Source organism: Choloepus didactylus, chromosome 6 (genome assembly GCF_015220235.1).
Source record: "Choloepus didactylus isolate mChoDid1 chromosome 6, mChoDid1.pri, whole genome shotgun sequence".
NCBI lineage: Eukaryota > Metazoa > Chordata > Mammalia > Pilosa > Megalonychidae > Choloepus > Choloepus didactylus.
Genome location: NC_051312.1, coordinates 84,004,649 through 84,030,076, shown reverse-complemented (window position 1 = coordinate 84,030,076; position 25,428 = coordinate 84,004,649). Strand labels below are relative to the sequence as shown.

Genomic DNA, 25,428 nt, shown 5'->3' with positions numbered 1-25,428 from the left:
TCCAGACTATGTTCTGGCAATAAAAGCTTCTCACAGTATCAGAAATCATTTCATTGTTTCATGCTTCCATATCCCATTTACTACCTTTGCTTTTCTATTTACTTTCACTTCCCTCTCCCCTGACCCCTGCCTCAGTTTAAATATCACCTATTTGTGAAACGTTTCCTAATCCCCACAGAAAAGCTGTTCTGTCCATCTTCTGTATGACCACTCTACCTTCTAAATCCCCCTCTGGGGCACTGAAGGCCTTATATTTATCAATTTGATTTTATATCTGATACTATATGTGCATGATTGTTTATTTTTTAATCTCCACCTTATACAAAGCCTGGAAAATTGTAAATGATTCTTGGATGTTTAATATCGAATAATATTAAAGAAATGGGCATCAGGCATGAACTTGGGCACCAGCTGTGAGAATTGGGGGTGATTTTGCTGGAAAGAATCCCAAATATGTGGTGCTGGTAATGTCTGGTCATAAATACGCATTGATTGTAAATCTTCACTTCTAATAATAAGTCTGGGGAAGTCTGTATTCCCAGAAACCCTTAGTTTAATTATGTTCTGCCTTTCTATTTTATCAATCTAACCTGGGGTAACTGATGTGCTGCTCAGAGATGAGGGCCAGATGAAAATACCAGAGGGATGAAGAGGCTGTCTCACTCACTGGGCAGTCTCAGACACTTTGGTTCTCAAAGGAAATTGGCTACCTAAATTGGTGCCCTGCACTGACCAGGCCAACATAAACATGGCTGGGAACAGGGCAGTGTTTTTATGGTCCTCAGTCCCTGGAGACTCTGTTTCACTGGGAAAGATTCTCTCACTACTGTGAGCATTTGCCTGAGTCTCACAGTTTCTGAGGTCCCTCACAGCAGGGGCTGCCTGGGACTACCCGTCTGAGCTGCTTCAGCTCCCCAAACTCCCAGAAGACCTCCTCCAGGAAGCCCTTCCAGATCAATGGGAACAGAAAGTCAAACACTCTCCCAGGACCCTGGCTTGTGTGAATGAGGAATAGACAGTGGCAACAATGCCCTTGTATTTTGCCACCTTCTAGAATGCAACCATATTTTCCTGAGGTAACTTGGGAAACTGTGGCCTTTCTGTTATCCTTCCTTATTCAGTGCATGTTCACTATTTTCACTTCCATCTCATCTACCTTGTCTTACCCATCAGTACCCCAACCTTAGTCCTGATTCTGGGGTTAGAGAGGGAGAAAGAGAGAAAAAGCTTAGTTCTTAAACTCCAAGCTCCCAAGTTAATGTGGCTAGATGGTGCTTCAAGTAAATCTGTGTATCTTGTCATAGGCAGAAAAGTACATTCTAATCCCTGTAAGGTAGAAATTATTTCCCTCCCATGGTAATAAAAATAACTATCATTTTGTAGTGCTTACTATGTGTGTTAAACACTGTGCTAAACATCGTATATGGATTCTTGCACGTAAATCTCACAACAATACTGAGGGTTAGATACCACTGTCATCCCTAATAAACAGATGAGGGCAGTGAGGCTCACAGAGGGGAATGGACTTGACAGGTTGCAGAACTGGCTGTTCTGTTGGACTATGTTTCCTTTCAATGAGACTGTGACTATCTCCTGCAGTGGCAATTCCCCAATCTTTGAAGGAGGTTAGATATTTGGAAAGAACCATCATGGGAGAATCAGGAGGTAGGAGATCAATCTGAGAAATATCAAATTTGGGCAAACAGTAGGTGTGGCCACAGAAAAGGGGGCTGCTTTCTCACTTGAGTCAGAGGGCATTTCCTGAAAGACCTCCATGGGTTTCAACATGGCAGGGCTGTTGGAATTGTTTGTGATTTCTTAATGGTGTTCAGAGCACATGAAATTTAGAAAAGGAGTGGGATTTAGAGATTATCTAATTCAATCACTTTGTTTTATAGAGTTAGTCTAAAGAAATTACATGATTAGGAAAGGTCACCCACCTAGTGGCAGAAGAGAAACTATAGCTCAAATCTCCCAGATCCCATCTCAGGGCTCTCACCACCCATAATTTTGGTGCATGTCCTCCCAAGGTTCCCTCTGGGGCTACTCAAAGGGTACACAGATTCTCTTCTTGGGAAAAGATGAGTATGGAATAGAATAGGCATCTCTTTAACAGCAGCTCACCTCTCTCCTCAGTGTGGAACTTGTGTCAGCAAAGATAGCTCGACTTGACTTTACAATATTCCTTTTCCATCCAGCAGAGTCATGAAAGTTTTGAAGGCAAATAATCCTGTGCTTTGACTGAACCTTCCTGCCAACTTGGAAGGGCAGGTGTTAACCTGGTTCCCATGCTCCAGAAGGGGAAGTGATTAGTTTGAGTTGTCTCCTGCCAAGGAAATCATTTCCAGGGTCCTTTATCACTTATCTTGGTCATTCCTAGCCTGCCTGGGCAGGATACCATTCCCATTAAGTGCAATGTAATGGAGTGGTATTAAACAGTGAGCTCAGAAGTCAGAGACACCTGGGTTCAAGTTCAAAACTCTACCACTTACTACTGTATGACTTTGGGGGAAATTATACATAATGCTTTTGTGCCTCAGTTTCCTAATATGCAAAATGGTCATCATCTCAAACGTTTGTTTAGAAGATTATGTAAACAAGTACTTAGTACAGGAGAGGATAAATAGTAAGCCCTCAATACAGGGTAGTGTTAAATATAATAGAGACATATGAAATTCTAGATTTCTCAAACTTTTTCCCATTCCCCTAACCCAGGTAGAGCAGATGCTCTGTATGTTCCATGTCACATGCCCTTGGCCCACCTCTGACCTTGCCCATAGACTAATTCATTCTATTTCCCACCTCACGTGGGTGTCTCTTCTCTCCGCTTTTCTGCTTTATGGATTTCTCCAAAACCCTAGGACCAGGAATACCCTGAAAGTGCAGAGGGGTTAAAGCTTCGGGGCAACCGTCACTCAGATGGGGGTAAGAGTTGATGGACAGATGCTCTAACTCACCCTGTGGATGGACGATTTCCCGAGGCATTCTGTAGAGGTCCTGGCAGGGTCGAGTGCCCACTGTCCACAGCAGCAGTCTGGGTAATAACCCTGAATTGGATTTTCTTCCTCCCCTGTCACACTCTCTGCCCCCTCACTCCTGTTTCCTGGAAGCATGTCCTACTTGTACTACCTTCACCCTCGTCTTTGTCTCAGGCACTGCTTTTGGGAAAACCCCAGTTAAGACACCAAGAGCCTTTCTTATACAACCCACTGCCTCGGGTTTAAGGAATTCTCACATGTTTACAAATTTTGCTAAAGCCCACCAGCTAAAGCCCGCCATGGACATACCTGTAGTCCAAGTTAGATTTATTAACTTGCTGCAGCTAAGAAGAAGATATTAAAAGAAGTAACAATTGTTTCAAAAGAAGGGAGGAAGGGAAGTATATTTATGGGGTGGGGTTGGGGGCTGGGGTTAAGCTTAGGATGGTCTTGGTGGGGATTGCTCAGAGGTCTCCTCTTCAGAACTTGAGTCCAGGCAGAGTTATTGTTGGATCAGTTTGTCCTTATCTTGAAACACGTAGGTCTAAACAAAAACAAACTGGTATTAAAGAGTTTGAGCTTGAATAGTTTGTGACACCTATTATTTTTGGTCACTACATTTTATCTGTTTTGTGTTTTACATGTGATAGTTTTTGTTATTTCTCTTTCAAATTTCAGTTCTTCCTTTATGGCCTAGCTGTTCACCAGGATGTTTTCCTCTTTTTTAACTTCTGGGTCATACAATTTTGCCTCCTCTACCTATTACCACATTGTTATTCCCATATGTACAGACTTGCAAAGTATCACCTGACAGTCATAGGAACTGTAAAATATACCTGGAAGTTCTTTTCCTTTTGTGTATTTTCATTTGAGAAATGAGGTTATTATGAGGTTCTAGGTAGAAAAAAAGAGAAAATGTGTAACTTTCTTGGTGTGCACAGGAAGAGGAACCCCCGGCTTCCAACTTCTATTTGCTCATCCTCAGGCTACATGACCAGATGTAAATGCAATCAGTGTCTTCCATGACAAGATTTGGAAGCTATAAAAATTGCCACTAAAAATCAGGGGCCTGCTACAATCCTAGAAGTCCTACAATTAAAACTTTATTCCTTTGGATCAAATATCATTCTCTTTGGGCTACTTTAAAAAGTGAAAACCTTAGCGCAGGAGGAGAGAGGAGGGGGGATAGCAAGAGAATACGAACAACTTGGGCTCTGGTAAGGGAAAGTGAAAGATTTATGGGCAAGAGATATAAGCTTTGTTGAATTGTTAATCTGGCTATGCTCTTATAGAGGTGGGCAGGTGGGTATGATTTGAGGTAGAGCAATGATCAGGGAGACAGAAGAGGATTAAGTTTGTTGGGGGAGACATAAGGGAGTTCAACCTCACTAAATTCATCCCTTTGCCTTCATTATTTGGGCCTTATGCCTGAGTCTCTACTTTCTCAGAGCGTAGCTCCCTTTCACTTCCCAAGGAGGTCACCGTCTCTTCCATTCTGTCTTCTTGCTACAGCGCTGGCCTATCCATGTTGATTAACCTCATTACTTTGGAGGCCTCTGAGGAGGCGATCACAGTTCAGAGCCGACAGCTGCCTGTGCTAGATGGACCCGTCTACAGGAGAGAGGTCATGTCTGAAATTGTAAACAACAAAGCTCCCTCCTCCCAAGGAAGAGGCCCCAGGATGGAGTCTCCCCAATGGTTTATCCACTCAAATTCCCTACCCAAGACTTGTTCAGTGAAGCTACAGAGGAACAACATTGACCCAATGATTGGCGTGGGATCTCAGCTGCTCATTGGAGCTGCTCAACATTAGAGGGGGAATAGCCTACCTTGAGATAAGATGGCATTCAGCAAACATGTACCTTGTCAGGATTTCTATTCTTATGAAGTAAGAAGACTAGAGAAACTCTTACCTCTCCAAATTCGAGGTTAAAGGATTCTATAAATGTAATGACAATTAGCATAACACTTTGCAAAATTTAAAATAAAATTTTATTGTATCTTATACCTAAGTTCAAACTCAGACAATATCAAGTGCCGTTATATCCAAAGTACTGGATGGATACAGGATATGCTAAGAAAAAGGAAGGCACGATAAGGAGATGTAGGAGATGAATTTCCATAAATCTGGAAAGAAGTAGGCTGTTAGATCATGAAAGGTGGCTGTAAAACATGAGGAGTAATCTGGATTTGTTGCTTACCAAGGGCAGGGTTATCTCTTATCACAAATACAAAGCCATCTGTCTTAGTACACAGCAGAGAGTGAGCAGAGGATTTTCAAAGGCTGAGGAAATAAATGGCAAATGTTAAACAGGAAGCAATATAACAAGGTAGTTAAGACTTCTGGCCTTGGTCATTAAATTTAATTTCAAATCTTGGCACAGAACCTAGGAGTTGTGTGACTTAATTGCATCACCTTGCTAAAGTAAGCCTCATTTCTTTTTGTTGTTTTAAGGGGACAAAAATGGCACATACCCCATAAACTTGCTGTAAGGATTAGATGAACTCTGTGAAACACTTATCATGGCACCTGGAATACTGTAAGTACTTGAGAGATATTAATTAGCATTATGATTAAAGGCTGAGATAAAATTTGATTGATGGCTTAGATAAATTCCCAAGTAATGTCAACAGTGAAGACTGCATCTATCCCTGGCATCCATAAATTATCAGTTTCATTTTCCCCCTTTTCAAAGTTGCTTAGCAGTACATATTGGCTAAGAAATCAAGAAAATTAGAAAGTAGTACTTTAGCACAAAAATGAATCACTAGTACTTTAGCACATTTCTTTCAGGGCTTGAGTTGTTTCTGAAATTTATTTCAATCATGTACCCTTATTGTTTTCCTCAATATTATAAACATGGTTCCTGCAAAAACAGAGTCTTTAATAGGTTATTAAAGACTGCATAATATTCCATTATGTGGATGGATTATACTTTAGTTTACCAGTCCTTAGTTTTATATATTATACCCCAGTTTTTCTAATACATGATTATACCAAATAATGGGGTAACTAGTACATTTTATTAATTTTTTTCTGCATTTAGGGCTATTTTGTGAGGGTAAATTTTCAAAAGTGAGATTACAGCACTAAAGGATATAACTCTTTAAAAAAATCTTGCTATATATTGCTAAATTACTTTTCAAAGGTTTTGCACCAATTTACACCATCAGCAGGGATTCCCAAGAATGTGTTTTGACACAACCTCACTTTTATTGTGAATTTTCCTTAATAACACCTTCTAATTTGATAGGCAAAAAATGTCTGAATATTGTTTTAATATAGGCTTTTTAGATTACTAATTAGACTGAAGCATTTTTCCTGTTTCATAGCCAATTGCATTTTGTGTCACTCTTTCTTATGCTCTCTTTATTGGGGGCATTGGTGGAGTTCCTATTTTTTTTTTTATATATATAATAATGAGATCAATAACTTTTTGACTTATGCAAGAGAACCAAAACACACTTTGGTACCTGGAGCAGAGACAGAATTTGGAAAAAAACACTGATGTTCTTATGGGCAACTGGAACTAAGCTAATATTAGGAAATAATTTTATCAAGCCATTAAGGATAAGAGGAAGTGGTGTGGGTGGGGTCAACTGCTGCTCACAGTCTGAAGGTCCTTGTCACAGGTGATCTTGAACATGGCCAGTACTCGTGCTCTTATCTGTTTGGTCTTGGCACCATAGATGATGGGATTGACCACAGGAGGCAGAAGTAGGTAGACATCACCCATGAGAACATAAACAATGGGATCGAGGCTTTTTCCAAAACGGTGCACCACTGAGAGGCCAATGAGTGGCACATAGAAGGCCAGTACCACACTGATGTGTGACACACAGGTCCCAAAGGCCTTGGCCCGCTCTGACTTGGAAGGTAGTTGTAGAACCGTTCTTATAATCAGAAAATAAGACAAGGAGATGAACATGACATCCACACCCATGACCAGCAGGATGGCAGTAAGACCGTAGACTACATTGGGCAAAGTGTCTGCATAGGCCAACTTCATCACATCTTGGTGCACACAGTAGGAGTGTGAGAGCACATTGGAGTGGCAGAAGGCCAATCGCTTGATGAGCAGAGGCAGTGGAAAAAAGATGAGGGATCCACGGACCACGGCCACCATGCCAATCTGGGCTGTTACTGTGTTGTTGAGCACTGCAGCATGGCGCAATGGGTGGCAGATAGCTATGTACCGGTCAAAAGCCATGGCCAGCAGGATGGTGGATTCAATAGCTGAGAGAGCATGAATAAAGAACATCTGGGCAAGGCAGGCATCAAAGCTAATCTCCCGGGAGTCAAACCAGAAGAGGGCAAGGATCTTGGGCATGGTGGATGTGGACAAGGCCAGATCGATGGCTGCCAGCATGCAGAGGAAGAGGTACATGGGAGCGTGGAGGCTGCGCTCAGTTCTTACGATGAAGACAACAATGCAGTTTCCAAATGCTGCCACCACATACATTGAAAGCAAGGGAAAGCCAATCCAGAAATGGGCTGCTTCTAGTCCTGGGATACCGATAAGCACAAAGGTGGTATGTGTGAAGTTGCAAGATGTCATAGCTGGCAATGAGGAGGCAGGCCTGGAGTGGGTGAGGTCACACTGGAGCCTGATGACCTGCTAGGACATGGAGCACAATCAAAGACCAGCCCTGGAGACCTCAGTCTTCCTTCCCCTTCTCTTTTCTCCCCTTCCCCCAAGCTCTTAGCACCTCTTTAAGGTTGGGGGAAGGGGAAGGGAAAGCTCAAATGCATTTTCAATCACTACTGTCAAGGCTTATTTAAATTTTGAAAAGGGAGCCAGAGGAGAACAATGCAGCCTCAAAATGTGGCCTTGTTAAGTCCCCTTGGACTCCTTACCTTGCCCACACCTTCATTTTCTGGGTACTGGATGGCCTGTTTCTCAGATAGGTGTTAACAGATACCCTGTTGGGAATCCCTTTCAGCAGAACTGTTTCTTTTCTTTCACTCATTCATTCGCCTCAGTTCATAAGAATTTATTTATATGACCTACTGTATACAAGGCTCTCTGTTAAGAGAGATGCTTATACTCTGTTAAGAGACCTACTGATACAGGCATGAAAGACACCTCTTGCCCTCCTTGCTCTCCCGATGCCCTGCCTAGTGTTTGAGATACAAAAGTAGACCAAATTATTAGAGTATTTTGATAGATGCTAGCACAAGGCATGTAGTTTATTGCATGGGAAAGGAGGAAACATGATCAGAGGAACCTTCCTGAAAAAGATGATCCTTTTGTTCAGTCTTGAAACATGGGTAGAAAATGGGCAGAAGAGGGAATAAAAAGTGTTCCAAGGTGGTGGACATAGGGAACTTTTTTTGCAGTTTCAGGATTCCAGGTGCCCATTTCTAAGGTCAGTGGGGAAGAAAAGAAAGAGACCCAAAACAATTAAAAAACAAAACAAAAAAATCCGAAAAGAAAACAGGGTGCTGGCAGGACACATGGATCAAGCAGATCCTGCTGCCTTACATTTCCCTCTCCTGGCTAGTGGGATCCTCCACACCCTCTGCTGCCTCTGAGGCCACTTGCATTTTCCTCAAGGAGATCTCAGGCCGAGTCCCGACTTTGAGAGAGGTATTATTGATTTTTAAAATCATATTCCTAGAGCGTTGTCTTTCCTAGAACCTCTGCAGGAAGCCAGTCACATCAGGGGAGACAGTTTCTTCCTGGAAACGCAGTGGTCTCCACCCAACTTCTTTTCCCCACACAAATACAAAAATCTGACCTCATCAAACTCTTCCCTGCTATGTTCCTAGGTACCCTGGTCTTTGGAGCTAAATATCTCCAAGGAGCCAAGGGCTTGACTGAGAAGAGCCGAGGTTTTGCTTCTAGGGAATAAACTCTGAAGGCTTCTTCATCAGTGGTATTCAGGGTAAAATGTTCATCTCCCCAGGATTTGTTTTCACTCTTAATCTGGGTCTTAACTGTTCCTGGAAGATGCCTTTCCATTTGGCCTTTGTGGAGAGCGTTCAAAGACCAGTGGTCTTAAAAATATAATATAATAACATGAGGATTAAGAGATATGACTTGGATTTTCCCCTTCTTTAATAAGCAAGGAAGAACAGATCCCATGTTCACAAGTCACAAAATCATGCTTCTGACCTCTATTTGCTCTCCTCCTTCTTCGGCACTTCTGCAGAGACAGAATAGCTACCCTCCTCGACAAATTTCAAATCCAAAATTGGGCTCACAGCTGCTGTCAGAGTGTGTAAAGCTCTTTCCAGAGGCAGAGAATTACTTCCTTCAGCGAGATTCAAGGCTTCTGTCATAGATAGCCTGGGGAGGAGGATGCAGCAATTCAAACAAGTCCTGCTGGAGAGTCTGGGATGGGGTTAAATAACCTTCCACAGAAGGAGGCCAGGCCACCAGAACACCGCGCCCAAGATGAATGGGACTCAGGCCGAGGGAAAGCATAAGCAAGGGGAGGGCACTGGGGGACCGCAGCTATGTACTTCCCCTTTCTCAAGGCCTTTTGCCCATGCTACTGTACAGAATGCTGACAGATACAAAAGCCCCTGTTGGCCAGAGTAAGGAGCTTCCTTGACCAAGAAGACCTCATTTCTCCCTCACAGGTTTTCTGCCCTTCTGCCTATTTTTTCTCTGCCTAGATCCAATTTCAGTGTCTCTTTGCATCTGAATGTGGCTGCCCCTTTCATTCTCACCTGCCTTCCTGGACTGTCAGTTAAGGCTCTGGAGCATTTCTTCCATGTCCATGGAGGTATGGATGGGACAAGGGCTTCCCCCTGCCCTGCCAGGCTGCAGTGTGTGTGTGGTCTTCAAGGTCCCTGAGGAATGCAGGAGCTTTCAGACTGCCTGACCCAGCTGAGGGCAGACTCACTTAAGAATGAAGCAGTCCAGCTGGCTCACCCTTTCAGGCACAGCCTCCTTATACAGCAGCTCGCAGGCCCGTGGGGACAGGCTGTGGAGTACGGGAGCCTCAGGGGCTTAACAGACAGAGGAACATGTCCACTGTGGGACACTCCCAGGGCCTTCCCACTGTTCCTGCCTTGGTGAGCAATCGCAAAGGGCCCACTGCCTCTGCCACCATCTCTCCCACACTTAAATAGTCAGGGATCCCAACCATCTGTCAGCCCTAACCCCCACCTCTTCTGAGCCAACCATAGCTCCCATGGTCAGTCCTGCTGCAGTTAGTGCCATTCCTCATTAGCCGCTCTGCTAGGCCGAACAGGTGGCTGTAGAGTCAAGGATTTGGGTTCTGGGTGTTCACAGCATTTTATAAAGCAAGAAGGGTATACAAAGATATAACTCCATAATTCAAAATAGGGGTATACATGCGCTAGAGGCATTTGGAGACAGATGATGGTAGCCCTTCTGACACTTCTCAGTATCTTCTCCTAGCTCCACCTTTGTAGTAGGCGAGCCACTCATTATTGTACCTGTTACAGGTGAAGGCAGATGAGATAAAGGCTCTCTGCCTTCAGTCACATAGTTAACTAGTAATAATATTGGTTGGAGAATCAGGGGTTCTGTGTCTTTGTTCATGTATCCATTCAACAATTATTTATTGAGGGCTTACTGTGTAATAAGCAAAACAGACAAAAAATCTCTGCTTCCATGGAAATTACTTTCTACTAAGGAGGACAGGCAATGAATGGAGTTAATATGTAAGCTAAATAGGATGTTAGGTAGCGATAAAGAGAAAAATAACGTGAAGAAGGAAACCAATATGAAATGCCAGGAGGAGCAGCTGGAATTTTAGATGGAGTGCCCAGGAAGACATTTGCCTAATGGGGACATTTGAGGACAGGCCTTAGAGAGTGAGAGAAATATCTATGGAGATATCTGGGGAATATCATCCCAGGAAAAAAGGAAGACACTAAAAAAGTCCCTGAGACGGGAGCATGTCTGGTGGTTTAGAACAACAAGGTGGCCAGTGCGCCTGAGTCGAGAGAACAAGGGGGAGAAAAATAGGGAGAGAGAATCAGAGAGGTAATGGGAAACCAAGCCATAGAAGGCTCTGTAGGATTTAAAGGACATAAAAGGGCTTTGGCTTGGATTCTGAGTGAGCTGAGAAGTTACTGGAGTGTTTTAAATAGTAAGAGACATGATCTGACATATCTACAAGGAGCCTCAATTCTATTAAACCGGGCTTCCCTAGCTACCTCATAGACTTATTTGCATTTCTGTGCAGTTGACCAAGCTGTCCTTTCTTTCACTTTTCCCTGTCCATGACTTCTCCATGCCTCAAGCCTTTAAGACCTAGTTTAAGCATTGCCTTCTCTAGGAAGTGCTCTAGTGCTGTAATCTCTAAAAGTAAGAACAGAACAGCTTTCCTATCAACCACCATCGAGTATCTCGTGGGCACCTACATCTGGCAATACAGTTAGTCCATTCATTCATATGTGCAGTAAGCATATCCTAAGTGCCGATTCTGTGTGGGTACTGCTGAACTTGACCTTCCAGGTGCTCACAGACAACTATCCAGACAATCATAAGGTAATAGGGAATAGCAGTGAAAGGAAATGGCACAGATTTTTATGAGAACTCTAAAGAGGGGCATTTATATTGTTAGGGGGTGGGTCAAAGAAGAGGGAATTTCAGTAGAAATAAAATCATGGAGCCAAGATACAGATTGCTTTGTGGGGGTACTTTAAGAGCATGCTATGGCTGGAGCATAGAGTACAACCCAGGATAGAGGGGCACTGGAGCTGTAAGTGGCTATGAGCCGTTGATAGGCCATGAATACAATGGCTGTATCCTGTTGGAGTTGGGAAGACAGTAAGTGTTCTTAGCAGGGGCATCATAACCACAAATGTATTTTAGATAGCTACTCTAGAAGCTGTTGGGAGAGTGAATTTGAGGAAGACATGACTGGATGCGCTTATGAATTTAGTTATGTAAGACAGAAACTTAAGACATAACCCTCCCTCATCCCTTGCATCTAATTCTTTAACTAGTCATGACTATTTTTCCTTTTAAACATCTCTTGAATGTTTCCTTTGTTTTCCATACTCATTACCAACAACTGCTATGTTCAAATAAGTACAACAGTGACCATGTGTCTAATATTGCTCTGGCTTTTAGGAATATCCTGATTCATTTTGAGCTTGTCCACGTTGGTCAGAGTGTGATGTTTATTCTGGAAACCTCCCTTTCCCAAAGTGTCTAAACTACCCACTCCTTGGTGAGGAAATCTGACACACTTCCAGGATTGTTGGACAGTGAGGCTGGCCACAGGTTAGCATGTGCGTTGTGAGGTGTGGGAGAAAAATGTATGTAGAAATGGTCTGAACATCTTGGCTGCCTGGGTTTTTAGACTGGAATTCCTTCTCCTGCTTGCTTTTTTTAAGACTCTGTGTCCCTCCATTCTTTTTCTCCAACCCATGTCACTTTTTCTCCTTTTCTCCTCCCTTCCTCCATATCCCATATTATATAGTGTGTGGAAACAAATGATGCAGTCTGTAAGCTTGCATCATTTGAAATTTTCCATATTTCCTTGGACCTGCCTATAGCTTCTTTGGATTTTTGTTTTTGTTTCATTGTAATTTAGGATAATGCAAGGAGGATGACCCATGAGGAATAGATGAGAGAAAACAAGGGGAGACAAATACACAGAAAATAAATGGGCAGTTTATTCAAAATATAAATCATCTCCCTGAATGTCCTCCTAATCTTTTTATCTACATTCATTCAATGATTAGACAAGGTGAGTTTTTTGCTGGAAAGAGAGAGAAGTAAAGGCTTCATAAGACTAGGGTAAGCTTGTAATAGGTCTTGTGAGTCAGAGTGGACATTTTCATACCCAAAGGGCAGCACCTGGTACAGTAGCCTTCAAAATGTGGAGCTTCATTTATGAAAATATATGTAGACATTAGGAATAGCTTTCTGATATTAGAGAGCTTTGTCTACTTGTATGCCATCCAAAGCCTTATGCATCTTTTAAGACAATTTATTAGCTCATTAATTCAACCAATCTTTAAAAACTATGAAGTGTTAGACATTTGGTTAGAAATGTGGAAGCTGTAGTGAACAAGACACAGTCCCTGGTCTTGAGAAGTGAGCACAGGGCCTGCTGTGGGGAGACCGGCTTAAGACAGAATGAGATAGAATGTGGAAAGGACTGTTGTGAGAAAGAAGCACAAGAGGCTGAAAGGGCATCTGGATAGGACACCAGACTTGAGAGGTCAGAAAAAGCCCCTAAAGGAGAGTTACCTCCACTCTAAGTCAGGGAAAGGGAGAGAGTGTGGGTGCTATAGGCAGAGATAACGGTTTGTGCAAAGTCTTGAAAGTGACATAGAGCAGGAAGGTTAAAGAAATACAAATTATTTGTTGTACCTGGAGCATTTTATAGAAACAAGTAATGAGGCTTGAGAGGTAAGTACAGCCAGATCATTCAAACATCTTATTATTTTACCCTGTTTTAGGAGCTGGAAAAAATCATGAATGAACAAAGCCCGTATCTTCAAAGAACTTACATTCCAATGTGGAAAACAGAAAATAAAGAAACAGATATAAAATATGTTGGGGAATGAAAAGTACTAGGAAGAAAAATCAAGGTAGGTAAGGATGAGAGTGGTGGGAGAGGTGTTACTATTATTATTTTAAGAAGATGAAAGGCCCTTTAATTAGGCAACAATTGACCAGAGACCTGAGTGAAGTGAGGAGTGAGCCATGTGGGTGTTGGGGGAAGAGTCTTCCGAGTAGAGGGAACAGCAAGTGGGAAGCCTGTGAGGTCAGAGCTTGCTGAGCGAGCTCCAGGCTACTGTGGGTGTAGCGGAATGAAGTCCCGGAAGAGCAGTCCGAAATGACTTTGGGATGGTGGAGAGGAGTCAGATCACATGGATCTTTACATTATAACGATTGTGAATTTTCTATGGGTAAAGCAGGAGACCATTGAAGCATGTTGCATAGAGGAAGTAACATGATATGCCTTATGTTTTAAAATAATCTCTAACTGCTGTGGGCAGAAAAGTCTGTCAGGAGTAAACGTGGGAGAAGGAGGACCCATCAGGAGACTAATACAGTGTTTCAGGTCTAAGATGATGGTGGCTTGGACCATGGTGGTAGCAGCAGAGGTGGTGAGAGGTGATTGGAATCCAAATATCAATAGCTGGTATATCTGGAAGAGGAATTGTCAGGATTTGCCAATAGTTTGGATGTGGAATGGAGAGTCAGGGATAACTCTAACCATTTTGTCCTCAGCAACTTGAAAGGTAGAGTTTCTGAGTTAGGGAAGACTATGGGTAAGCATGTTTGTCTTTTAAAATAATATTAGGATATGGTTTTGGACACGTAAAGTCTGAGATTATTAGACTTTCAAATGGAGATTATGCATAGACAGCTGAATATGAGTCTAGCCTATAGATACTAACTTGGGATTTATCTGCATATATAGTATTATAAGCCATGAGGCTAGATGAGATCATCAAAGACAGCAGTATAACAACAACAACAAAAGATGTCTGACAATAAAGTCCTATAGCATTCCAATACCTGTGGTTCAGAGAGAAGAAAACTAACAAGTAATTGAGACTGAAAAAGACTGATTCAACATGCTAAGGATTTTGACATCAATCATCCTTATTGTTAAATAGACAGTACTCCAGTGCCTTCATTAATTCCCTGTAGATGGAAATGACTAGTTCTACTGTCTTTCTGGACTTGAAACAGGCTTACAGCCCCCACCTTTACTGAGTAATACCAATGTTTCATTGAAATTTGTGCTTTAAAAATTTGAGAATCATTGGATATACCCAGGGTAGAAAAATAATTAACTTGCTGGATTAAGCTGTTAGACAAAATACATGCCACCGATTTCAAAATTTCTAAGTAAGTTACACAAATTAAAATTAATTTGCAATCCACACTCTTAATTTTTCACTGGAGCAGAAAGTTTACGGAGGGCTAAGAGGAATTCTGGAATTTGCTGGAGTTGGGAAAGAAACAGGTAGAAATACACATGTGAGGTTTGAAGATTTTGTTTTGGGATTTCCTCACTTGTTTGGGTGAAAATTTCTAGAGGAAAGAGGGTGTATTATTTTAGTTTTTTGTTTGCTTGTTTGTTTGTTTTTGTTTTTTGTTTTTTTACTTCTTATATCTTCCAGTAAAAATTATATGGACTGTTCTATAGAATAGAAGTAGAAGGTTAATTTTCTGGTAGGTATATAATTATACACACACACACACACACACACACACACACACACACACACACATATACATATACATATATGTGATAAACCTCTCGTGCACAGACACCATATATATATGTGTGTGTGTGTGTGTGTCAAGAGGGTGGTCCTTGGAGTCAGTTTGCATTTTACATGGATATGAACTATGGTGAAATATGATTCTACCAGTTACTAGCTCTTTATGCAAGATATTTAACATTTCTGTGCTTCAATTTTCTTACTGACAAGAGAAGTAACTACCTTATAATGTTTTAATATAAGATATGTTAATATATGTAAAAAGCACTTACAGCCATGACTGACTAAGGAAGAAGTTATTAGATAACATTATTATGGCAGTTAGAAAATACTACTTATGTCTTACAAAGAAGTGACTTTTTCGTAGTGTCCTTCTAACTGCTGTGAAGTGGATGAGGCGAGAAGAGAAAAGCTGTTAGCAGGGATAGAAGGCAATGATAAGGAGGAGAAATTATAGATCTAAGGCTTTAGACTATTATTCCCTCATCCCCCCTGTGCCCCAGTGTCTTGGCCTCCTTATCTGTAAAATAAAGGGGTGGAATTAGCTGATGTCCTAGATATATTCCAGCTTTAACTTTAAATTATTGTACACTTAGCTTCAATGAATTACAATTTTTGTTTTGTTTCATTTTAATTGATAACATGACCTATAGAACATCATGAAGAGTCCATATAGCTCTGCGATTCTATGATTCTATATCTCTTTAGAGTGGAGAATTTTTAACACAGCCCTGCGTATCTGTTTGGTCTTCACACTGTAGATGATGGGGTTCAGTACAGGAGGGATCAGCAGGTAGGTGTTAGCAATCAGAGTATGTACATAGGCTGGGGCTCGTTTCCCAAATCTGTGGACAAAGGACAGACTGATCAATGGAATATAGAATATAGCCACGGCCCCGATATGAGAGATGCATGTGCTGAAGGCCTTCTTCCTCTCTTCTGGAGATGCAATGCTGAGGACAGTCTTAATGATCAAAACATAGGAAAGAAGGATGAAGATTGAGTCCACACCAACAGTGGAGATCAGGGCTGTCAACCCAACTGCATTGTTGATCCTGGTGTCTGTGCATGAGAGCTTCATCACATCAGGGTGGAAGCAATAGGAGTGGTGGAGCACGTGGCTGCGGCAGAAGGACAGTCGTTTAAGAAGTGCCACCATGGGTGTCAGCATTAGTGACCCCCTGATGATAATTGCCACCCCAATCTGGGCTATTCTGGAGGCAGTCAAAATGGTGGCATACCTAAGAGGATTAGAGATGGCCACAAAACGGTCAAAGGCCATGGCCAGCAGCACTGAGGATTCCATCACAGTGAAGAGTTTGATAAAGAACATCTGTGACAAGCAGGCATTAAAGCTGATCTCCCTGGCATTGAGCCAGAAAATACCCAACATGGTGACCAGTGTGGATATGGACAAGCCGAGGTCAGTGGTGGACAGCAGGGAGAGAAAATAGTACATGGGTTCATGGAGGCTCGGCTGATTGACAATGGCAAAGAGAATCAGGCTGTTTCCTGAGAGGGCAGTGACATAGAGAAAGCAGAAGGGAATGGAGATCCAGGTGTGGAAAGCTTCGAGCCCAGGAACACCAGTTAGCAAGAAAATGATGGAAGTGGATGTGGTATTCTGGAAAGTTGGCATGCTCGATTAAAAGTACAGAATTCCAAGAGAGAGCCTAAAATAAAAACAACTGTATTTGTGTATAAATCCATTTACAAATAATTTCATTCAACAGAAAACTAACCAACAATTAATACATATATATAAATATGGCTCATTTAAACTGATAAGAGAATTGTAAGACTTCAACTGCTGTAGTAGCTACTTTTATTTACTTATTTAATTTTTTGTATATGGCTCAGCCCAAGTTGTTCACCTCTGTGGTTCCTTGCTACAACTGTGTTTATTCTGTGTGCCCCCCCCACCCCTCCTCTGACCATAGAAGAATAAACTAAGAGTAGATAACTGTAACCATTGATGCTAAGTTTTAGAGTAATGAGTGTGTCTTCAGGGCACCAAAGAAATTAATATCAGAAATGTATTATCTAACCTTATAATGGAAATGTTAGCAGAAAGGAAGCATATGGTAAGTTTGAGGAATGTGGAGAAGGCTTCCTAGAAAGACAGTGCTTGAAAGATTGGCTGAATTTGAATAAGTCAAGATGAATATTTCCAAGACTTTCAGAATGTCAATGTAAAAGTACTGAGCCAAAATGAGCTTGTAATATTTCTTCTTCTTTCTCTTTCCTTATGCTCGAAGACATTTACCGAGGACCTACTTTGTACATAGCCTATGTTAGAAGGTAAGGGATAATAGAAATAAGACCTATCTAATAGAATTTATAATCAAGTGAGTGAGAAAGGATGGTAGAAAAAACAGTACTGTTTACAAATAACTTCAATAGCCAGTGTACACTGATGTATAACAGAAATGAGAGTGCAGAGAACCACTATATGTGGCAATTAATTCTATCACGGTTATTTTTTATTTCATAGTCAATGATGGGATTTTAATTTTTGCTCATTAAGTCCTGAGGCAATGTTATCTAGAATCACTTAAAAAGACTAAACTGTTATCTGAAAATCTTCTCTTTCATCCCAACCTCTTCATGGCTCTCCTTATATTACTTTGTTAATTCGAACAATTGTTTATTGCCTTTCTCAAACTTCTTGACAGTTGTTATCCTTCTCTTTCTTTTTGAGAGATCAGAAAATAATATATGGCATCTAGTTTGAGCCTGTTCTGTGCTGAGCCTAGTAGAACAGAACTCAGGTGGAAGAGTCCTTTTTCCTTTTGATAACCAATAACTACCCATATGGTATTGACCATCAATCATAAACAATTCACTTCAAGAGCAAACATACACCAGGAGCTCCCTCTGTGCCAAGCATTGTGTCAGCCACCAAGGGTATGAAGCAAGTAAAATAATAGACCACTACAGGAGTTAGACATAAAGAAATGCATACAGTGAATTATGGTGTGTGCAAAGACAGAATGTGCCAAAGAGAGATACGGTAAACAAAGTAACAGATTCCATGGGTGTGTATGTGAATTCTGTGTGTGTATCAAGAGGAGTTAATTTCAAAGAATCTTTTAAAAGTAGATGAATAATAACTGTATAAAATTTTGATGGGTGGATGTGAGTTCACAAGGATAAAAAATGGGAAAAGCATTTTCTTGGCATAAACAACATGATCAATGACATGGGAATAATAAAATAACAGAGTTTGTTGGGCAACCACAAGAAAATTAGAATGCCGGAGTCCTAGTGTAAGGTTGCATGTGGTGAGAGATAAAGCTAAGAGACTGGGTCATGCCAGGAAAATCTTGAATTCTGTGGAAAGGATAAGGAATTTAAAGAGGCATTTCCAAATATTTTATGAAAAGTAAATATAAGTTTTCATCTCTTCTAATTTTACTCCAACAAGCTTGCTTTCTGTTTTTACTATCTTGCTTAGTACCATTGGCTCCTCTTCTGCAGTCTACAATACTCAAATTTACACCAACCTAATAATGCAAGCTGTCATACTTTCATCTAGATATTTGCAATTCCTTCAAGTCATCCAAGATGTATTGAGTATCTGTTATACTCAATCCATAGTCAATGATTGGATTTTAATTTTTGCTCATTGAGTCCCGAGGCAATTTTATCTGGAATCGCTTAAAAAAAATAAACTGTTATCTGAAAATCTTTCATCCCAACCTCTTCATGGCTCTCCTTACATTATTTTGTTAATTTAAATAATTGTTCATTGCCAATGTTTTCCTAATGCCTAGGACGAAATATTATTTTCAAGTGTTTTCTCTCTCATTTCAATGTTGGCCATGTTGACCACCTCTCTTTGAAAGTTTCTCCTTCCTCCTTAAAACATGCTCCTCTCTTACCTTCAAATACATGTGTTGTTTTTTTTTTCCTGTTTAGCATTTTTGTACTCTGCCTCTTAAATCATTGTGTTCTATATGACTCTTCTATTATCCCTTTTTCTTCTCCATATACTCTCCTTGGAATATCTTAACTATTACCATAGTTTTAAATATCACTTTAAAAGCAAATATGCAGCTAACTAGGACTTCTCATGAGTTCCATATTTCAAAATTTTAGCAGAATCGAAAATTTTAGCAAGGATTCTGGGTTGAAACTTGAAAGCAGTTGAATCATGGAAGGAGAGTGAAGTGATGCAAGCTTTAATTTAGTAAAATAACTGGCAACAGTGTGGAGAAGGGATCAGAATTCTGTGCTTGAAACAGATAGAATAAAGGTTATAAAATACTTTACTCCTGAGGGACTTCTCCACCCATAATTCCTCAGTCACCTCAACTCCAGTTAGAACCAAACCGAACTCATTCCCTCCTCCATGAGAAACTTTGCCCTGCCTCCTTCATTTATTAGTAAATGACATCAAACTCTAGCAAATCATCTGATTAGGATCCCCCCCCCCACTGTCCTTACTCTCCCTTATTCCTTACATATAGATATTCATTTATTTTTATTGATTCTCCTTTTGAAATATCAAACACAGGAGCCTCAGAAGGTCTACATTTGAAGACTAAAAACAATTTCATCAGAAGTGGGTACTTGAAGCTATATTCCATTGAACTTTTCTTACATTGAAACAACTGAATTGTTCATATCAAAGAATAAAGGAGGACAAATGGCTATTAATAGAGGGAGGCACTAAAATTTCTCCAGGCTACTCTTTTGTGTTATTATTACCCTCAAATTTATCCCATCCACCCTTTTCAACCCAGACACAACCTTCATTGTCTTTTTTATGAAATATATAGTCTCTTAACTAATTTTCCTGTCTACTTAGACCCAGTGCTCTTCTCTTTAATTGCACTGCTATGAGAAATAGCTTGTGGGTAGTGTTTTCAGCTGCTGAATTAGATCAGATGGCGTCACCTATATTTTCCAAATAGTTTTTCATTAGCATTGCTGTAAGTGCATGATGGATCTGGGTTCAGATCCTTACTCAATCACTAGTCTTGAGATATATACAGCAATTACTATGATCAATATTACTTGTAACAATAGCTACTATTTATTGTACACTTGCTCTGTGAATATTCCTCTGCTAAGTCCTGTATAAGCATTCTGTCTGTTTTTACTACACAGTTGGCAACTATTATTATTATGATGATGATTATGATTATTTTGGCAAATATTATTAAATTCATTTTTTCTGATAAAGGAACTGAGTATTCAAGAGATTAAGAACACTTAAGATTGCACACCAGTAGTGACTGTCAGAGCCAGGAATCTAAACCCATTTCTTGTCATTCCAATGCCCAAGCTCTCAAAAAATATTGAAAACCTACATGTAATTCAAACTTCCTTTGCTCCAATTTCTTCATCTGCAAAATAGAATACACACTTTGCCTAATACATTGCCTGGCTGTAATGTGTGTTCAAAATTGTTAATTTTTCATTTCCAATGAGACTCACTAAGTTTAGAGATGAAGTTCTCAGTCATTGTTTTTTTAGGCACCAAACCACTAATTACGATAACGTATTAGCACACTGATTCAAAATTTGACTGAGGAACCACAGTCTATCCAACCTCCACCCGGCTGAACAAAATGCCTATTCTCTACAGATTTTCTGGGAGGAATAAATTCTACCATCTTTTGCAGCTCACCATACCACTGTCCAGTGATATGTGATGAAATTCTTCCCTGTGGATAAAATAGCTCAACTCATCCAGTCTAGTGTTTTCATTGAAAAAAAGAATTTTACTTACAGAGTCCATACAGCAGTACTGCCTGTCCCTCTCAGGCTGACTGGGAAAGCTGAGGAGGCACTGAATTCCAGGCGAGGCCAAGCTTATAAGGAGCTGCATTCCAGTCTGATTGGAGAGACACACGCTGTGGAAAAGCCAGTTCCTGGTTGTGGTGCTAACTCCCTGTTTCTCTAGGGAGTGGAAGTTCCCAGAACACTTTTTCTGCCTTATAGAGTCTTTTTATATCTGTTCCAGTATACAATTACTTTTTGTGGCCATGTGCCTTGTAGGCTGATAAAATTATTTTTCCTTGTACTCCAATTTAATTTTGTTGAAGGACCTTTTTAAAACAGCTTAAAGGGACATAATTTACATGCCATAACATTTTGCCATTGAAAGTATACAATTCAGTAGTTGTTAGTAACTTCACAGTGATCTGTCTAATCTAATTTTAGAAAATCTAAATTTAATTTAGATTAAATTTAATTTTAGAAAATTTTCATCATACAGAAAAACAAATAAACCTGTACACATAAGCAGTCACTCCAAAGGGGATTTTTTAAAAAATGAAGTATTTTACCTAATTATTAAGAGGTATTTCCTATGATGACTGTGTCACTCTCTGTCCTGTATCCCCTTAGCATCTGTACTTATTTATAACAGTACTGTTTCGTTAGCCTGCCTCTGCATCTTAGCAGCCTCCTTCTTTCAGCCAGGAAAATTCATTTTTTCATCCAAACATATATCTAGCAAATATTTCATAATAGTCTCCTACACCCCAAATATCATGCTAAGTGCTGGAGAATAAAAAATATGGAAGAAAACATTTACTAATATCCAGGGTCTCCTAATATAGTGTGGAAGACAGGTTAACCAATAATCACATGGCAATCAATGATAAAATTATTTTAGAGGCATGAACCAAGTGGTAGGCAAATATAGTGGGCAGAAATTTCAGTTTACATACAACATAGGTGTTCAGAAAATAGTTTTCCTTACTTTTTCATAAATCAACCTAATTTCTGCTATGGAATCCCAACGTATTGAGTGGCAGAAAATAAATCACAATAATTTGGGTTATGCCCCAGTTGGGTGTAATTCTGGAGGTCTTATATTGTACCCAGGAATTGGGATAAGTGGGTGATGGATTTGGCTCTTGATGTCTTCTGTTGTGAGGTGACTATTGCCCTCTTTTAGGCTTTAGTAAATAGTCCCCATAGATTGCTATGGATGGTCCATCCTCTCTTACCCTACAGACTTCAGATTATCAGATCTTTCCACCATTTCTGGACTACTCTTGGGCATATCAGACATGGAATCATTCTTGATTTCTCTCTCTTACAACTTACTTCAATCCATTGGCAAATCCTGTCAGCCTCTGGAAATTTAACCAGAATTTCTTACTTTTCATCTCTTAAAAGCTGATACCTTATGTAAGACATGATTATCTTGCACTTGGATAATTTCAATACTTTTCCTCACCATTCTTCCTCTTTCCAACTTTATCTCCCTCTTCCATTTAGGTCTGTTTCACCACTGCAAAAGTCTGGGCCCAAAACATTTTACTCTTTATAATGCAGCAACAACAATGACAAGAAATACAGCAAGGCATATTGTGCATTCTGTGCCCAAGATAATATGCCAAGTGCTTAGGGTAAGTTATTAATGGTCTTCCTTAGATGCTCTTGTCCTCGTCTCTGGATCCTGTGATATGTTACCTACATAGCAAAGGGGCTTAGACATGCTTAGTGTTAAGGACCTTGAGATGGGGAGATGATCCTGGATTGTCCAGGTGGGGGCAATCTAGTCACATGACTCCTGAAATGTGGAGCACCATAGAGATGGAACATGAGAAGGACTTGATTGGCTGCTGCTGACTTTGAAGACAGTGGAAGGGGGACACACACCAACATATGTGGAGAGTCTCTAGAAGCTGAAAAGGCAAAGGAATTGATTCTCCCCTAGAAGCTTCTAGAAAGGATTGCAGTCTCACTGATAACTTGGTTTTAGCCCAGTGGATCCTGGGTCAGATTTCTGACCTACAGAAATACGAGATATTCAATTTCAAAAGTAAGGAAAAAATTTAAAGTTGAAGGCAAGAATGAATCATTGAAGGACAGTCAGGTGATAAACTTCATAATTTAGGAAAATAACTAGCAGCAGTGCAGGAAAGAGATCAGGGCTCTGTGCTTGGAGCAGATGGAATAAAGATGAATGAAATTCTTGACCCCTGAAGGACAGCTCCACCCACAATCCCTCAATCACATCAACTTCAGTATAAGCCAAAGAGAATACATTCCCTCCTCCTTTACTAACCAAATATGATTGCTAAAATGAGATCTAAAGAAATGCGAAGGGTTTTTCCAGGGGAGCTAGGGATGAGGACAGGAGGCTAGAGGGTAGGGTAAAGAGAGGACAAAAGGTTGAGGGAATGTCCTAGCCACAGTGAACAACTGTGCTTTTTTTCCTCATAGACAGAGGTTGAACACAATATTAGGGTGCTGCAAGGCAGGGGAACAAAAATAAAAGCAAAATTCAACTTCTACTAATTTATCTATAATTTTGAAATCAGAAAGTCTAGGAAAAAAGCTACTTTAATTTTAATATAGATATAAATTTTATATCAGTATAAAAGTAAAATCTATTTTGAATTCCCTTTGGGACAGAGTTTGGGACACAGCAAACAGCTTAATGTTGCCTTGGAGAAGAGAATGGCAGAAAGCTCTGATGTGAAGAGAAGCAGCTGTATGCAGGGAAATGAGTTGAGCATGGCTTCAGCAGACAGAGAGGAAGACAGGCTTCCAAGGACAAAAGCAGAGTGGTGGCAGGGCCAGACTCCTGAGGGCACCGGGAAGCCAAAGCATTGTAAGTAGGAGAATGCCCAGATCAGATTTGTCATATTATAATCAGAAGTGAGAGCTCCTTGAGGATAGAGGCTCCACCTTTTCATCTCAGTCTATGGAGCACAGTATCTGACACATATTAGGCACTTAATGATAATAAAATCCCAAGACTAACACATGGAAATACAAATTATAACAAAAAGAATGAATAGCAACAATGAATAACATTTTCATGAGTGTGAAGTTTACTGCACTAAGACCTTTCCATGGGTTAATAATGGGTTATCATATTTATAACTCTATAAATTCATGAATCACATCTTACTAATATCCCATGTTAAAATGATGAATTGGAGGTGGGATGTTTACTTAGTTAGCCCAAGGTCAGTGACAGAGCTGAGCTTTGGACCTAGTCTGTCCGGCTCCAGTCACTTTGAGTCTAAACAATGCTATGTCGACTCTTAATGGAGAGGTGGATGCAGGGAAGGTATTCAAAATATTTAAGTTCTGGGACAGTATGAATGGGTATTATGTGCTCTCTGTGTATACCCCAGAGTATTAGGCCTGGGCTGATAAATGGTTTCAATTCCTTGGGAGTGGGCTGGAAAGAGCCTGGGGCTCTGAAAACATTGAACCATCTCCTGCACCCCTGATCTTGGACTAGCGCTCTTCAGATTGGTATCCTTAGCCTTTCCACCAAGATTCTCAGATTTATATCCCAGAATAGATGTTACAGCCTGGGCATGTCTTTTGACTTAGTGTCTTGTAAGCTTATATCTGAATTGTGCATTTTTTTCACTGAGTCTTATATATTTCTTGGCAAACATACTCAGAGCTGTGAAAGTTTCTCCTCTGTCTGGTGAAGTGCTTTCTGTGGGAAGATTATGTCCAGGAGATAACTGATGAAGAGAGCATATTTTCCCAGATTTTTGATGAACTTCTGGAAAACCATGTATCTTTCCAGACTTTCCCAGGGATCTAGAATCTTATGACATAAAATGACAAAAAAAAAAAAAATTCTTTAAACAGGATATTGAAATCTCTTATCTGGAGCAACACTCACAGAAATAAATGGTTACGTCATTCCCTTTGTCCATATGGCAGGCCTTAGAAGACAATGTCTTCGTGGCACAGCTTCTTGTTAATAAACATGTTTAATTAGCCAATATCCTTGAAACTTACCAACCTTCTCAGTTCATTACTAATTATCAAAGTCTGTATTGATGGACAAAGTTTGAAAGGCACTTATGGTGTTCCCAGTTTTAATAGAGGCTGTCTGTCAAACATGTTCAATGTTGCCACAACAATTGTAAATATACTGATAGCAGCCTTAGGTCAGGTAGCTAGGCAGGCTAGCACCATGGTGGACTGATGAGGCTCAAAATTTTTTTATCTTAGGTGCTGCTTTCTAAGTGGTCATTTGTTATGCCTATGCACAGAGCAGCCCAGCCCTCGGGTATTCAAAATACCCAGGGAAAGCCTGCAGCTCTGCACCAGATGACAGCTGCATTGGCTTCAGTGATTGTAGTTGCTCAAGAAGCCCTTTCCCTACCTGAGTTCTATACCTTTGATTGCTGTAAGGCTGGCAAGGGACTAGCAAGCAAACTCACAATGATCCATGAACACTGCTTCTCCCTTAACTCTCATCCTGGACAAAGCTTTGAACCACAGCCATTTAAGGGTCAAATTACTCGTGAGTGA

General features: G+C 40.5%; 2 protein-coding genes across 3 annotated transcripts; both read right to left on the bottom strand.

Annotated features, from left to right (window-relative positions):
- Positions 1–3,389: 3,389 nt before the first annotated feature.
- Positions 3,390–20,940, bottom strand: LOC119536157 (olfactory receptor 51E2-like). Of its 2 annotated transcripts, XR_005217362.1 has the most exons (5): positions 20,906–20,940; positions 6,590–7,594; positions 5,180–5,262; positions 3,815–3,872; positions 3,507–3,522 (listed from the first exon to the last, which is right to left on the bottom strand). XR_005217362.1 is itself a non-coding variant. In XM_037838840.1 (4 exons), exons 1-3 carry the CDS (start codon positions 20,912–20,914, stop codon positions 5,224–5,226), a joined length of 1,056 nt encoding a protein of 351 aa, XP_037694768.1. In that variant the 5' UTR covers positions 20,915–20,930; the 3' UTR covers positions 3,390–3,522; positions 5,180–5,223. The 2 variants fall into 2 exon arrangements, 1 of the variants encoding a protein (XP_037694768.1); XM_037838840.1 differs by lacking the exon at positions 3,815–3,872 and having other exon boundaries at positions 3,390–3,522; positions 6,590–7,597; positions 20,906–20,930.
- On the bottom strand, positions 15,842–16,828 carry LOC119536158 (olfactory receptor 51F2-like). Its single transcript, XM_037838841.1, has one exon. It carries the CDS (start codon positions 16,802–16,804, stop codon positions 15,860–15,862), a length of 945 nt encoding a protein of 314 aa, XP_037694769.1. The 5' UTR covers positions 16,805–16,828; the 3' UTR covers positions 15,842–15,859.
- Positions 20,941–25,428: the final 4,488 nt, after the last annotated feature.

What these genes read in the sequence shown, in the direction of transcription:
- LOC119536158 (XM_037838841.1), bottom strand. Translation starts at nt 16,804, where the DNA reads ATGCCAACTTTCCAGAATACCACATCCACTTCCATCATTTTCTTGCTA.
- LOC119536157 (XM_037838840.1), bottom strand. An exon ending in GTGACAAGGACCTTCAGACT is followed by an intron (nt 5,263 to 6,589) that starts GTGAGCAGCAGT and finishes TTATTTCCTCAG; the next exon opens with CCTTTGAAAATCCTCTGCTC.